The 16135-nt window shown below is 45.0% G+C and overlaps 2 protein-coding genes across 2 annotated transcripts; both read left to right on the forward strand.

Moving 5' to 3' along the window:
* The first annotated feature begins 4082 nt into the window (after window positions 1-4082).
* LOC139311693 (zinc finger protein with KRAB and SCAN domains 5-like) lies at window positions 4083-9778 on the forward strand. The gene is made up of 4 exons (XM_070936169.1): window positions 4083-4374; window positions 4607-4721; window positions 4838-4905; window positions 9439-9778. The coding sequence occupies exons 1-4, from the start codon at window positions 4210-4212 to the stop codon at window positions 9505-9507; spliced, it is 417 nt and encodes a 138-aa protein (XP_070792270.1). The 5' UTR covers window positions 4083-4209; the 3' UTR covers window positions 9508-9778.
* A 342-nt stretch (window positions 9779-10120) lies between these two features.
* LOC139309266 (zinc finger protein 85-like) lies at window positions 10121-14144 on the forward strand. Its single transcript, XM_070933318.1, is given in 3 exon segments — window positions 10121-10238; window positions 11962-13201; window positions 13203-14144. Coding segments are annotated over 3 exon segments (1455 nt in total). The 3' UTR covers window positions 13300-14144.
* Window positions 14145-16135: the final 1991 nt, after the last annotated feature.

Here is a 16135-nt window from a genome sequence, read left to right on the forward strand (position 1 = left end):
GAAAAGAAAAGAAAAAAGCAATATTCTTTCTGGCAGCCCCTGAGATATGGGAAGATGCCATCATGTCTCCCCTCGTCCTTCTGTTCATCAGACTAGAAAATATCCAGTTCCAGCAACTGTTTTTTAATACGTTTTAGCCTCCATCTTTGTTGCTCTTCACTACACTCTTTCTAGAGTCTCCATCCAGAGTTTGCTCCTGGCAGAGGTGGAGGAACGGGGCTCTGGGGAAGGAGAAGGAGCCTCACCTGAGCAGGAGGATCAGGCCCAACTTCCCCCAAGAGGGTCCATTCAGGTTTCCCCCCACAGGGAGGGTCTCTCCCCCTTCACAGGGGGAAAATGGGGTCCCCAGATCAGGAGGGGGAGGGAGGGGAGGGACTTACCCCCACTGGACGGTGATGGGGGGCCTCCATCTGGCCCCTCCCAATCTCAAAAGTCAAAGAAAAAAAGGCTTCCTCCCCCCAATTCAGAGCCCCGATTCCTCCTCTGGGGCTGAAGCATCTGGCCAGGACACCCCTCCCCCTCTACCCCCCCCCCCCCCGTTGCTTTAACAGATGAAGATTTCTGCCGTGGGAAGAGTTTCTGCGCTGGCTGAGAAGAGGGGAGGGGCAGCCCCGCAGCCGGGGAAGACTTGGGGGTGACGGACAGGCACCCCATATCCGGAGGGAAGCCACGGGAAACCTTCAGCTAAGCCAGGAAGAGGCGGAGGAGATCGTCAGGGATCCCACCTAGCCCAGCCTCCCCTCCCCCTTCCTGCGGGAATCCTCCGCTCGGCTCTCTCGGGAAAGGCGCCGCTTCGCTTTACGGGAGAAAAAGGCGATTTCCCTCCTTGAAACCCACATCCCTCTTGCTCGGAAGAAATTTTCCCCCTATAAAAGGGCAGGTCTGGAGCTTTTCCCCAGGAAGCTGCCTATTTCGGTTGTGGAAGAGGAAGCGCAAAGAGCCCATTAATTTACCACTGATAAATCCGGAAGGAAAACCACTTAGAAAAACTTGAAAGGATCACGTACCTCGATTTTCATTTAAAAATGGAGGAGGAGGAGAAGGAGGAGGAGGAGGAGAGAAGGAGGAGGGGGTGAAGGAGGAAGAGAAGTGGAGGAGAAGGAGGAGGTGAAGGACCAGGAGGGAGGGGAGGAGGAGGAGAAGGAGGAGTGGAGGAGAAGGAGGAGGAGGAGGTGAAGGACGAGGAGGAGGAGTGGAGGAGGAGAAGGAGGAGAAGAAGGAGGAGGAGGAGGGGGAGAAGGAAATGGAGGAGGAGGAGGGGGAGGAGAAGGAGGGGGAGAAGGAAGTGAAGGAGGAGGAGGGGGAGGGGGAGAAGGAAGTGAAGGAGGAGGTGAAGGAGGAGGAGGAGGAGGAGGGGGGAGAAGGAAGTGAAGGAGGAGGTGAAGGAGAAGGAGGAGGAGAAGAAGGAGGAGAAGGAAGTGAAGGAGGGGGAGGAGAAGGAGGGGGAGAAGGAGGAGGGGGTGAAGGAGGAGGAGAAGTGGAGGAGGAGGAGGAGGAGAAGGACCAGGAGGAGGGGAGGAGGAGGAGGAGAAGGAGGAGTGGAGAAGGAGAAGGAGAAGGAGGAGGGGAGAAGGAGGAGGTGAAGGACGAGGAGGAGGAGTGGAGGAGGAGAAGGAGGAGAAGAAGGAGGAGGAGGGGGAGAAGGAAGTGAAGGAGGAGGAGGAGGGGGAGGAGGAAGTGAAGGAGGAGAAGGAGGGGGAGGGGGGAGAAGGAAGTGAAGGAGGAGGTGAAGGAGGAGGAGGAGGGGGGAGAAGGAAGTGAAGGAGGAGGTGAAGGAGAAGGAGGAGTGGAGGAGGAGAAGGAGAAGGAGGAGGAGAAGAAGGAGGAGAAGGGGGAGAAGGAAGTGAAGGAGGGGGAGGAGAAGGAGGGGGAGAAGGAAGTGAAGGAGGAGAAGGGAGAGAAGGAAGTGAAGGAGGAGAAGGAGGGGGAGGGGGAGAAGGAAGTGAAGGAGGAGGTGAAGGAGGAGGAGGGGGAGGGGGAGAAGGAAGTGAAGGAGGAGGTGAAGGAGGAGGAGGAGGAGGGGGAGAAGGAAGTGAAGGAGGAGGTGAAGGAGAAGGAGTGGAGGAGAAGGAGGAGAAGAAGGAGGAGAAGGGGGAGAAGGAAGTGAAGGAGGAGGAGGGGGAGGAGAAGGAGGGGGGAGAAGGAAGTGAAGGAGGAAAAGGAGGAGGAGGGGGAGAAGGAAGTGAAGGAGGAGGTGAAGGAGGAGGAGGAGGAGGGGGAGAAGGAAGTGAAGGAGGAGGGGGAGAGGAGGAGGAGGAAAAGGAGGAGGAGGAGACTGGACCTGATTTTTCTTCCGACACTCTCGGGGGATAAAATAAAAACCCCCGACTGGAAGTACCAACCGAAGAGGCTTAACGTGGAGGAAATAGGCAGTTGCTGTCCAAAGGAAGAGGGAGACACGGACACAAAGTTTTACTTTTGCTTCCCTATAAAGGTATTTAAGATTCGCAGCAGAGAAGACAGGCGGGAAGATCCTGAGGTAAATCTTAAACAGCGCCCAGAAGGAAAAGGCGGGAAAATGGGAAACGCCCCCTTTCCACCGCAGCGACCAATCAGAGCGCAGATCCCCACAGGCGGGAGCCCTCCCTCCCTCAGCCTTGCCAACAGGGTCTTCAGGACCATTCTGCCCTTTCCTTCTTCAGCCGTAAATTGAGCATTTTCACATTTAAAGTGTTCAAAGGAAAGAGAGATAAAATGACTTTGCTTTTGTGTATTAGATTGAATTGTCAGGCTGGAATGGCTTTTTTAAAAAAAACCTTGCACTGTGCTAAAAAATAAATCAATGTCTTTTTTCCCCTTTTTTCTCTTGTACCTCAGACTTTCTTTTCCTGTCTTTCTCCTTTTCCTGATTTCCTATTTCTATTTTTCTTTGTGTTTTGTATAATAAATAAATAAATAAATAAGATCTGGAGACTCTAGAAAGAGTGCAGAGAAGAGCAACAAAAATGGAGGCTAAAACATATAAAAAAACGGTTGCTGGAACTGGGTATTTTCTAGTCTGATGAAAAGAAGGAGGAGGGCAGACATGATGGCATCCTCTCCTCTCTTCTCTTCTCTTCTCTTCTCTTCTGTAAATAAGAAGCAGAGAGAATGAAAGAGGTGGAGTTGTAGTTTCACTATATAGAAGGAATAACCAAACAGGTCTAGAAACGCAACAGAAGAAAGGCGAAAACTTCCTTCAATGCATTTGGGTTGATATAAAAGAGGAAAAAGCTTTTGTCTGACAGGGAGCCATTGGGAGGGGCCTTTCCTCCTACTCCCAAACCCATCATCCCCGCCCTCTCCTTTCCCCCACCAAGGCGCTCCTCTTTCCAGCCCTTTCTATAATCCTGGCGCTTCGCCCCAAATCCACCAGGGGGCGCCCTCTGCCAACGGAAGGGAACTCCAGGCGCTTCCCCATTGGTCCACTGGAGGGACAACTCACGGCTGCCTTTGTACAGGAGGTGTCGAAGGAATTGACACCAGAAACCCTTGCCTCTCTAGGACGCAGCACTCGTTCTCCTTAACCCTTGGGGCCCCGCTGGTGGCAGAGAGGTGCGGGAGAGTCTGGCTGGGGGAAATTTAGAGGTGCCTCAGGTGAGGGGGGGGTGCTCTTCCCGGGTCCCATGCTCCCCATCCTCCCTCTCCCTGCCGGGGGGAAGCGAAAGAACCGGGATGCCGGGAAGGTGGGGGGACAGGGGGGAGGGCTCCGGGGAGGTTGGGGGAAGGTCGCTCAGTGGCTGAATTCCACTTTCTAATTCTTGGCGTTTCTTTTTCTTCCCATCTCCGATACAGAAACTGGAAGCCATTTGTGGTCTTTGCAAGGCAAACTTTTCTCTTGGGGGAAGAAGAAAAAAAGCGGAATCCCTTGCAGGGATCAGTCCTGCAGCACCAGAAATGGTCCCGTGAAGGAAAAGGCATCTGGAGACCCACCAGAGTCCTTGGAGCCATTTGCAGTTGCTCTGCAGGACAGAGAAAGGATGGAGACACAACCTTTTGGAAAGGAGGGAGCCGGAAAAGGCCCTTCAGCTGCTCAGCCTGGGAAGGGGGGGGAAGCTCTGGACAAGAACCGGGCAGGAGATCCTGGAGGAGGAAACCATCCTCCCTTCACAAGTTCCGCCCTGGAACTCCATCCAATACCGGGAGGCTGAGGGTCCCCGAGGACTTTGCAGCCGACTCCATGACTTTTGCAGGCGATGGCTGAGGCCAGAAAAGCTCACCAAAGCCCAGATGCTGGACCTGGTGGTTCTGGAGCATCTCCTGTTCCTTCTGCCCCCAGAGATGGAGGGCTGGGTGCGGGAGTGTGGAGCAGAGACCAGCTCCCAGGCAGTGGCCCTGGCGGAAGGCCTCCTCCTAAGCCAGGTGGAGGAGCAGAAGGAGCAGGTCCAGTTGCAGGTGAGAGACTTTAGGGAGCTCAGAAGGGAATAGAGAATCTGTTTGAATACTTCATCCTCCTTCCCAAACTTCTCTGGCATTCATCATATGTGGCAATTGTTCCCTTGTTTTCTCACTCAACCTCACAGATGGATATTGGGGGCTTTGAGGTTGTGTTCCAAATATAAGAATCCACTTTATTTCATGTGAGGTACATTAATTCTGCTTCTTTTTCCCTTCCTCCTGTTTGAAGTGCTGCACTGTAGAGATCAGAGATCCTGAGGGAAAGAAGAACCCATCAAATTCCCCTCAGGAGCTGTTTTTCAGGAAGATCCCTTGGGAAGATCCAAGTCCGGACACCTCAGGAGGTAATGGAAGATCCTCCGATTTCCCATCTGTCTTACCTTCGCTCTCTCTTCTCTTCTATGGAATACTTCCTCCTATTTTGTTAATGATGCATTTTGAAATTATTCATTCCTTACAGAGAAACCAAGAATGAAGCTTTCTGGTTTTTATGACGGGGATCAAACAGCAGTTGAACCTCCAAATCAAGTAAGAAAGGAAAAAGTTATTAGATTTCTATTTTCCCTTCAGGAAGTGAAGTGGGTGTACAGAGTGCTCCCTCCTTCTATTTCTCCCGCTTGTTGGCCTGGATTATTTTTGTGTTCATCCACAACATGGAGAGCAGAATGACAGGTTCAGGTTGCTGTCAGCAAGCATAGCTTCCTCTGGTTATCTTGCTCTCCTAGGTACTCGTCCAACTTTGACTTTAGAAGAAGCAATTTTTTAAAAAGTCCTTCAAGAAATAGGAATAAACATATCACAGTGGCAGGAACTGCTAGAGTCCAATATTTTTTTTTGTAATTCTTTGACTCGGAATTGTGCAAGGCTAATGAAAAATAAATACTCACATTGCCACAATACCATTTTTAAAAAGCCATATTTATAACCTGTAGTTCAAAAATAAGCAGATGGTGTACGAGAAGAATATGGGAGACAAGCCAAAAAAAAAAAGACTAAAAGTTTTTACATAGGTAAGAGATGATGGATAAGGGGGGGTGGGGGGAAGAGAGTAAAAGATCTTCTTTTACTTTACTTTTACTTTTATTTGATTTGTATACCGCCCTAATCCCGAAGGACTCAGCCAACAATAAAATACATACATACAAAATTTAAAAGCAGGAATAAAATCGAATTAAATAGTTTGGCCCAGACAGATTAAAACCCCAATCAATTTAAAACAAATTTAAACTTTGAGTATTAAAATATTTAAAATATTAAAATATTAAAATTGTTTAAAAAGAGGGAGAAAGTTAGGCCAGGCCCACCTGGTGAAATAAAAAGGTCTTCCATGAATATATTTCAATAATGTTTATTAATATTAGAATTATATAGGTTGGATAATTATTTTGTATGTAGTGCAACAGACGTTAGGGTAATATCTTAGTATAAATAGGTATGAAGAGTAAAATATAGAAATTATGAATACTTATAAGTAAGAATGAAGCATTAATTAGAAAATTACAGTTTGAATGATGGTATTATGAAATAATGTATAAAAATATGATTAGTGAAATGCTAGAATTAAACCATGGGTGATTAGAAAATGAAAGAATATATTTTAAGGTAAAGGTTTATCAATAGTAGAATTACAGAGATTGAAGGATTGGAAAAAACATGAATTTAAGGCACTGTACCTTAAATGTTTAAATGATTGTGATTGGTATTAGAAGCATACATTCAGACATTGAATAATGAAAGAATGAAGGATGAAACTTTAACATAAATAGATGTGAAGAGCTAAATAAGGGAAATATAAATAATAAAACAGATGAAAGATAGAAAATAGAAAAGAAACATCTTTGAATATTATGATATGGGAAAAAAAGTTAAAACAGAGATAGAAATAAGAGAGGAATAATAGTACATATGTATTTAGATATTAAAATATATGAAAGAAGGAGGAGGAGGTTTAGGAACTGAAGGGTGGTAGCAAGGGGTATGTGTAAATGATATGAAATGGTGAAAAGGAAATGTAAGAACTATGAGTAACAATACTATGTTTATTGGTATTGAAATGTATGATCCCCAGGTATCACACCATTCACACATTGATATGTGTAAATAACGTTTTAAAAAATAAGCAAATTGAATTAAAAAATAGAGCAGACTATTAAAATCCAAAGGGAGTGGCCGTGTTGAGCATGTAATTAAGGTACTTTGGGCTACAAAATAATTTCCAATCCTCTGATTTGCGCCTCGGTTAGGAGATCAAACATTCCCGATTTGCAAAGGCTGAGAAATGATTTTCCCAGGGAATTTTCTCTTCTTTCTTTTCTTCCTTTCAGCCAATGGCTTATACTACTAGATCAATCAATGATAGACAAAATGATAGATCAGGTGATCCAGAAGTGGGATTACTTTACTGAAAGGCACTGAAGGTTTTGGAGAATCAATGAACTTGATAAAACTTCCCCAAATATTTCTTCAGTGAAAGTAGTTTTCAGATTTGCCCATTTTCTCACCTAAAATTAGGACTTGTGTAGCAATTTAAGTTAGTAAATATCTTTGCTTTGAGAATTTGGGAACAATGTAACAGAATAACAGAGTTGGTAGGGATCTTGGAGGTCTTCTAGTCCAGTGGTCACCAACCAGTGGTCCGCGGGAAAATTTTGGTGGTCCGCAGAGAAATTTTCGTATTTTTGCATTTTTTATATTGCACTCACCTTCAAGCTCTGGCCCCTGGTCCGGATATGGCCCGAGAGCAATTAATCTGGCCCGCACACAGGAACACACGGCTGCACCGCCCACATCACCCCGCCCATACGCCAGTCCCCACTCTTAAGGCCGAGAGAAGAAGCCGGATTTTCCTCTCCATTGCAGGCACCAGACCGGCCCCCTGCAAGCTCTTGTCTCTTGAGGAGCCCGACCAAAGTTTCCCGCACCGCTTCAGGGAGCGCTCCTCGAGAGACAAGAGCTTGCAGGGGACCGATCTGGTGTCTGTAATGGAGAGGAAAATCCGGCTTCTTCTCTCTGCTGTAGTGCAGCATCAGGATTCAGCCTTGGTATATTTGCGGCACAAGGCAGCCCTCGTCTCCTGCCGCTTGGGACCCGGAGCGGTAAACAGCATCTGGTTCAGGGAGAAGCCGGATTTTGTTCTCCATTGCGGATGCCAGATCGGCCCCCTGCAAGCTCTCGACTCTCGAGGAGCCCGACCAAAGTTTCCCGCACCGCTTCAGGGAGCGCTCCTCGAGAGACAAGAGCTTGCAGGGGACCGATCTGGTGTCTGTAATGGAGAGGAAAATCCGGCTTCTTCTCTCTGCTGTAGTGCAGCATCAGGATTCAGCCTTGGTATATTTGCGGCACAAGGCAGCCCTCGTCTCCTGCCGCTTGGGACTCGGAGCGGTAAACAGCATCTGGTTCAGGGAGAAGCCGGATTTTGTTCTCCATTGCGGATGCCAGATCGGCCCCCTGCAAGCTCTCGACTCTCGAGGAGCCCGACCAAAGTTTCCCGCACCGCTTCAGGGAGCGCTCCTCGAGAGACAAGAGCTTGCAGGGGACCGATCTGGTGTCTGTAATGGAGAGGAAAATCCGGCTTCTTCTCTCTGCTGTAGTGCAGCATCAGGATTCAGCCTTGGTATATTTGCGGCACAAGGCAGCCCTCGTCTCCTGCCGCTTGGGACTCGGAGCGGTAAACAGCATCTGGTTCAGGGAGAAGCCGGATTTTGTTCTCCATTGCGGATGCCAGATCGGCCCCCTGCAAGCTCTCGACTCTCGAGGAGCCCGACCAAAGTTTCCCGCACCGCTTCAGGGAGCGCTCCTCGAGAGACAAGAGCTTGCAGGGGACCGATCTGGCATCTTAATCTTAACCAGTGCATCATTATTATTTTTTCCACAACATAAGCAAGGCAATGCAGGAAAGAAAGCAAAGCTAACAAATCTCAGTTCCCCTGCTTCATGCTAAATTTCTTTGAAGAATTTCTGCTCATTCCCAGTTTAAATACATATTCATGCCTAGGATTTATCCATCAATCTAATACAAAGAGAAGTCTTTAATGCCTTTCCAGGGACGGGCAATGATGTAAATAATAATTTTTAAAAATTACAATCAAAGCTGGAAAAGCCAGCTTTGGAAAGCGCCAGCTGGATACAAAAAGAAGAAGGGGTCTTTCCCCCCCACCCCCCAGAAAGGGCCACAGGGAAAGAAGGGGAAAGAGCCAGTCGGCTTTGTACGGAAAAGTAAGGCAAAGATACCTCAAAGATATCTCCAGGAGGAGGAAGAGGGGAAGGTTTCCTCCTCCTCCTGGAACCGCTGCTGCTCTTCTTCCTTTTCTTCCCGGCCGTGGCCACCCAACCTCTGAAGATCCAGGATTTCCACCTCATCCAAAAGGCTGGGGGCAGAAGGATGGAAGGGGTGGTGAGAGCAAAAACAAGATGTGATTACTTATAAAGAGCTTCTTAATATGGAAGGAGGTATCTTACAACTAAAATCTTTGAATCAAGAGAAGAAAGGATAATTCAAACATAGTTTCAGTATGGACAGCTGCAAGCTAGATGGAGAGAAGATCAGAAAATGGGTATCTCGCAAAATGAGGAGAACTTGGTAAAACAAATTAGAGACCAAAGTCAAATGCATATAAAAAGGTTGTATAATGCATTGGTAGAAATAGATTCAGAAACAGCTAGTTAAGGATTGTATGATAAAATGGGCACAAAATATTGAAGAACCAATAATGATGGAAACATGGGAAAAAATATGGGTCAGAAATGTAAAGTTCACGCAAGCCCAAAACTTAAGAGAGAATTTTTATAAAATGTTTTATAGATGGCATCTAGATCCTAAAAAGCTAGCCTGTATGTATCCAAGTTTGCAACCTAAGTGTTGGAGATGTGAATGTGATGATGCCACGTATTATCATATATGGTGGACATGTAAAAAAATTAAGGCATTTTGGATAAAAATATGGTGGATTATCCAAAACATTCTCAAAAAGAAGATAAAATTTACTCCACAGTTCTTTTTGTTAGGTATAATTACAGATTGTACGGTTATAGAGACTAAATTGATTTTAAATTTAATAACAGCAGCCAGACTTTTGGTGGCGCAGTATTGGAAGAAGGAAGACTTACCTACCATTGAAGAATGGACATTAAAAGTAGTGAATTTAGCAGAGATGGCAAAAATTTCGGCATACTCGAAGGACCATTCAAATGAAAGATATATATCGGAATGGAGAAGATGGATTGACTATATTCAAAACAAATATCGGACTAAAAAGCTTCAAATGGCTTATGGATGAAACCAACATTTTTTTTTTGAATTATGTTTTGTTTGTTCAAAGGGGAGTTAAAGAGCAAGAGGGAGTTGGGAGCCTACAGAAAGTTAGCATATTTTAGTTTATGTTTGTTAAATGTTATACCCTGTATTTGCCCTGGGAAGTCCGGGGTGGGTGGGGAGGGAGGGGGGTTGGAGGGAGAGGGGGGAGGAGCGATGGGGGTGGGTGGAGGAGGGGAGGGGGGGAGGAGGGAGGAAAAAAATTGTAATACTTGATAAAACTTTTTAATAAAAAAAAAAGATATCTCCAGGAGGAGGAGGAGGGGGAGATTTCCTCCTCCTCCTCCTGAAACCGCTGCTGCTCTTTTTCCTTTTCTTCCCGGCCGTGGCTACCCAACCTCTGAATATCCAGGATTTCCACCTCATCCAAAAGGCTGGGGGCAGAAGGATGGAAGGGGTGGTGAGAGCTTTGTGGGGTCCCCCTAATGGGGGATGGTTGAAGTAGACGAAGGGTCGGCTTGGCATACGAGAGCCGGCACTGGGCTTTATCTTCCGGCTGGAGGGGAGCTGCTGCAGGGGATTGATGAGGGAGCGCTTGGGGCTCACAGCGGTAAACCACGTTCAGGAAGCACTACAGCAGAGGGAAGGAGCCGGAGTCAACCCTGGCTTTGCTGTCCATTGCAGATGCTAGATCAGCCCCCTTCAAACTCATCTCTCGAGAAGCCCGGCCGAAGTTTCCCGTGCCTCTTCAGCGAGTGCTCCTTGAGAAACGAGTTTGCAGGGGGCTGATCTAGCATCTGAAATGGACAGCAAAGCCAGGGTTGACTCCGGCTGCTTCTCTCTGCTAACAGGCGGCCAAGCTAACTGCCTGAAGGACCCCATTCTGTCTCTGGGAGTCAAAGTGCTGAAGGGCAAGCGGCGCAGGAAACCTTGGCTGGGCTCCCCGAGAGAAATGCAACGATTTCTCTGCGGACTACCAAAATTTTCTCCTAGACTATCAGTGGTCCACGAACCATCAGTTGGTGACCACTATTCTGGAGTGTTTTTATTCCTGTCAATTTGGTCTAGTCTGCAAATTCGATGAGTTCTCCTTCTATCCTCTTCTCTAAATCATTGATGAAGATGAACAGATCTTGTGAATCCTCCTGTTCTGTTCTTTTTTCCGTGTTCAGGAGAGTCTTGTGTCCTTCGAGGAGGTGGCTGTGTCTTTCTCTGAGGAGGAATGGTCTCAGCTGGATCCTGACCAGAAAGCCCTGCATTCGGAAGTCATGCTTGAAAACCATAGGAACGTGGCCTCTCTGGGTAAGAGTTCTCTAGTCCCCAATCAGAGAGTTCAAGAATGCAGATTCTAGTTAGCTTTTTTAATAAAAAACTACTAATCAGATATCGTCTCCTGGGAGGGAGAAGGAAAGGATCTTCTCGTGCTCCAAGGAAGGAAGGAGTGAATGTCTCTTTGCTTAGATGCTTTCTCTGCCATTTCTTATCTGTATTTTTCCATTTCTATTTGAACTTACCTGTGGGGGCTGAGAAGAATGAGGTGTGCTTTTATGTGTCCTCTGGAGGTCATGTGAGAGGAGCGTGTTGTCATTTGTCCTCTGAAACCTCCTCAAATTGTGTGAGAACAGAACTTTCACACTCAGCCTATGGAAGAGCATTCTCCCAATCCAGTTCAAGAACAAAGGCCTCATGCAATGTCACTCAGAGCATCCTAAGGTACAGGTGATCCCCCAGTTACTATAGTTCACTTAGCGACTGTTCCAAGTTACGACCTAGCCCACTCCCAAGTACTTAAGACTCCTGAAATTACAAATGTTGCAGCACCACAGCCGTCATTCACACTTATGAAAGACAGCAGAGGTGCTGCAACAACATTCGCCCTACCTGTTCCCCGGTTTACCTTGAGAGGATGTGGTGAGCCATCAGTTTCTTTACCTACTTTGGTGAATTTGCAGAAAGAAGAGGCCTAAAGTAGTGAGAGATACTCAAGATCAGTAGTGGGAAATCTTGCACAAAAGATCTCACGTGATCTCGCACTACAGTGCTTTAGGGTCTTTTCTCTGCTAACCAAGGCCGGCATGAGATCCAGGGAAAAATGCTTTGCAAAGAGAGGGAAGGCCTCTTCGTTTTCAGTGAATTTTGTCCTGGATCTCGTGCAGTCCTCAGTTCTTAAACGAACGCAGGCCTAAAGTACTGCGGTGTGAGATCACGTGAGATTAAGAGCTTGAGATCTTGCACTACTGGTCTCGTGTGATCTCACACTAAAATAGTTTAGGCCTAACTTTGATCTTTTTCTCTAACCTTGTTATCATTTTCTTTTCCCTTTTGCTTTGAAGGTAAAAATGGGCAGGAGAATCAAGATTCCTGTGAACTGTTGCAAGTGATCAATGCTAAAGATGGAAGGGAGAAGTTTGGAATTCAAATGGAATTCGAAAGCCATGAGAGAAACCAGTCAAAGAATTGGAATCAGGAAAGCTCATCTTCCACTGATGCACGAATGCAAGACTTTCTTGCCCAACAAGAGAAAATAAGGGAAAAATATACTGGAAAAAGTGTGAACCTAATCAAAGCTAAAGTACAAGTAAATGAACAGGATTTATTCATTCTTTCTCTTGGAAATAACTTCCTTACATCTCAAAAAGCTATTGACACAAAAGAGAAGCCTAATAAATGTTTGGAATGTGGAAAATGCTTTAGAACAAGCAGGCAACTTACTTCCCATGAAAGGGTTCACACAGGGGAGAAGCTCTACAAATGCATGGAGTGTGGAAAGACCTTTGCTCAGAGCAATACACTTACTATCCATAAAAAGATCCATACAGGGGAGAAACCATATAAATGCATGGAGTGTGGAAAGACCTTTGCTCGTAACAATACACTTACTATCCATAAAAGGATCCATACAGGGGAGAAACCATATAAATGCATGGAGTGTGGAAAGACCTTTGTTTATAACAGTAATCTTATTTCCCATAAAAGGACACACTCAGGAGAGAAGCCATTTAAATGCATGGATTGTGGAAAGACCTTTGCTCGAAGTGGTAATCTTATTTCCCATAAGATGATCCATACGGGAGAGAAGCCATATATATGCATGGAGTGTGGAAAGACCTTTGTTGAAAAACGTAGTCTTATTTCCCATAAAATGATCCACACAGGGGAGAAGCCGTATATATGCATGGAGTGTGGAAAGATGTTTACTCATAGCAGTGGTCTTAGAATCCACAAAAAGATCCACTCAGGAGAGAAGCCGTATAAATGCATGGAGTGTGGAAAGATCTTTACTCGTAGCAGTACACTTACTGTGCATAAAAGGATCCACACAGGAGAGAAGCCGTATATATGCATGGAGTGTGGAAAGACGTTTACTCAGAGCAGTGGTCTTAGAATCCACAAAAAGATCCACTCAGGAGAGAAGCCGTATAAATGCATGGAGTGTGGAAAGATCTTTACTCATAGCAGTACACTTACTATGCATAAAAGAATCCACACTGGGGAGAAGCCGTATAAATGCATGGAGTGTGGAAAGACCTTTGCTCGAAGTGGTCAACTTATTTCCCATATGATGATCCACACGAGAGAAAGCATATAAATGCATGGAATGTGGAAAGAGTTTTGCTCAGAATGGTCATCTTACTTCTCATAAAAGGATCCACGCTCAGGAGAAACTATAGCAATGCTAATTCCACTTGGACTTATATACCACTCCACAATGCTTTACCACACTCTCTGAGCAGGTTACAAGGTTGGCATATTGTCCCCAGCAATCTGTGTCCTCATTTTAACGACCTCAGAAAGATGAAAGACTGAATCAACCATGAGCCGGTCAGGATTGAACTCCTGGCTGTGGGCAATTAGCCTGTAGTACTGCATTCTAACCACTGACCCACCCTGTCTCTATAGATTTGTATGTGTGTGCATATTGTGCCTTTCTGATCCAAATGAGACAAGGTTGAATCCAACAAAATGAAAGTTAATGTGGAGAAAAGTAAGATTTTACACCTGGGCAGGAAAAACAGATTACTTGAAACCTGGCTCAAAAACAGTAATTGTGAGGGGGACCTTGGGAGTCCGAATGGATGATCACTTAAACATGAGTCACGTGTGTGTGGCAGCAGCCAAAAAAGCTAATAAAATCCATGATTGTATAAACAGAGGCATAGAATCAGAATCATGTACCGTTTTATAAAGCCTTACTAAGACTACACCTGGAATACTGCATCCAGTTTTGGTCATCATGTCAGTGTATAAGAGTTCATTAATTGGAATAGACATGATAACACGTCAGCCAATGGGGACTGTTTAGTGACCCAGACATCTCGGAGCCTGGGCGTGGCTTAGCTTGACTTTGTATATAAGAGGTACTTTTGTCCTTGCAATATTGCCTCTGTATGATATTGCTTCTATGATTATGACTTCTGGATTCTGAGTTCTGTTTCTGACTTCTGCTGCATAGGAATTGTATACATGCATCATACTGTATATTATTGTATATAAAGAAGTTTCTTGTATAAATGAATCCTGCTGAATTATTTACTTGTGTGTTGGTTGGATTGCTGCAAACTCTAACACATCACATTACAAAAAAGATGTTTAGACTTTGGCGAAAGTGCAAAGAAGAGCAACTAAGTTGATTAAAGGCCTGAAGACTAAAACGTATGAAGAACGGTTGCAGGATTTGGGTGTGGCTAGTCTACAGAAAAGAAGAATTAGGAGGGTCAACTGGATCTCCAGCATGGGTTTTCCCTTTGATGCTTGCCTGCTATTGGCTGCCATAGTAACAGGGAGGGTGGGCATGGCATTGGGGTTTGGGAAGAGAGCTGGTGTGAAGATGGCCCATGTGAATAAAGGAGGTTTACTCTCACGACTTACTAGCTGCTGAGTGGAGTTGTTTACAGCCAGTCAAGGCCAACCGTCCTGGAACTCCAGATGGATGAAAAGACCTGAAGATTTGCCCCACATGACACTATGTGGGGCGGGGATTGGACATTCAGTCTGGGTCCCTGGGGGGAGGGATTTGGGGAAATTTTGAATAACATAAAAGCACAACAAAGAATGTTCTTTCTGCTCCAACTCAGAAAGCTCAAACTGCCCAAGGAGCTGCTGATCCAGTTCTACAGAGGAATTATTGAGTCTGTCATCTGCACCTCCATAACTGTCTGGTTTGGCTCTGCAACCCAACAAGACAGAAACAGACTTCAGAGGATAATTAGAACTGCAGAAAAAACAATTACTGCCAACTGCCTTCCATTGAGGACCTGTATACTGCACGAGTCAAAAAGAGGGCTGTGAAAGTATTTACAGACCCGTCACATCCTGGACATAAATTGTTTCAACTCTTACCCTCAAAACGATGGTATAGAGCATTGCACACCAGAACAAGTAGTCATAAGGACAGTTTTTCTCCGAACACCATCACTCTGCTAAACAAATAATTCCCTCAACACTTTCAAACTCGTTATTAAGTCTGCATTACTATTAATCTTCTCATCGTTCCTATCACCCATATCCTCCCACTTATGACTATATGATTGTAACCTTGTTGCTTGTATCCTTACGATTTATACTGACTGTTTCCTAATATGATTTGATTGTTTATTGTTCCCTAGGACTATCATTAAGTGTTGTACCATGATTCTTGATGAACGTATCTTTTCTTTTATGTATACTGAGAGCTTATGCACCAAGACAAAATCCTTGTGTGTCCAATCACACTTGGCCAATAAAGAATTCTATTCTATTCTTTTTTTAAAAAAAAAATTATAAATTTTATTAAAACACAAATTAGACATTTACTCAACATACGACATATAAATAAATAGCTTATCCTTTTTAAGCATTGTTTCATAGTGGTTTTCCATCTGCTATTTTATATTTCTTCCCCTTTTTCTTAATCTGATACTGTTTTGTTTTTTTTCCGCCTCCTCCTTTTTTTTCTTTTCTTTTTTGGTTATCAGCAAGAAGTTCATCAATAAAAGAAAACAATTACGATAAATTAATAATACAGATAAAGAAAGATATAGATAATTGGAGAAACTTACAGATATCACTAATGGGAAGAATTTCCACCATTAAAATGAATATTTTACCAAAACTCTTATTTCTATTTCAGGTCATTCCAATAAAATTAGAAAAAAATTTTTTCGAAACACTGAATAAAATAACATCCAAATTTATATGTCAGCTATTAACTCTTTCATACCCTGACAAGCAAGATCTGTTTTATCAGACAATCTAGAGACCTAGTCTATCGCAGGGGCTGAGCACACAATGTCAACCTGTCAGCCTCCATCTTTCAATGCTTGCATAGTCGGCTGCCATACTACTGGAGGGTGGGGGGAGCTAGCTTGAATGCCCAGGGGAACCGTGCTGGAGGATGAAGGGGGAAATCGAAAGTGAATCTTAAGCTGCATCCCTGCGTCTTTGAAGCTGCTATTGGGTCAACGGTCGTGGCATTCCTGATTGATGACGCTGCCAGACGTGTGCTCCACCTGACCCCTGGAAGACCTT

Source organism: Pituophis catenifer, unplaced genomic scaffold (genome assembly GCF_029215685.1).
Source record: "Pituophis catenifer annectens isolate HBS135680 unplaced genomic scaffold, rPitCat1.0.hap2 SCAF_2, whole genome shotgun sequence".
Classification (NCBI taxonomy): domain Eukaryota; kingdom Metazoa; phylum Chordata; class Lepidosauria; order Squamata; family Colubridae; genus Pituophis; species Pituophis catenifer.

Coding starts and splice junctions, on each gene's coding strand:
- LOC139311693 (XM_070936169.1), top strand. CDS start 4,210: ATGCTGGACCTGGTGGTTCTGGAGCATCTCCTGTTCCTTCTGCCCCCA. Junction 4,375..4,606: donor AGGAGCAGGTCCAGTTGCAG/GTGAGAGACTTT, acceptor TCCTGTTTGAAG/TGCTGCACTGTAGAGATCAG. Junction 4,906..9,438: donor CAGTTGAACCTCCAAATCAA/GTAAGAAAGGAA, acceptor ATTTAATAACAG/CAGCCAGACTTTTGGTGGCG.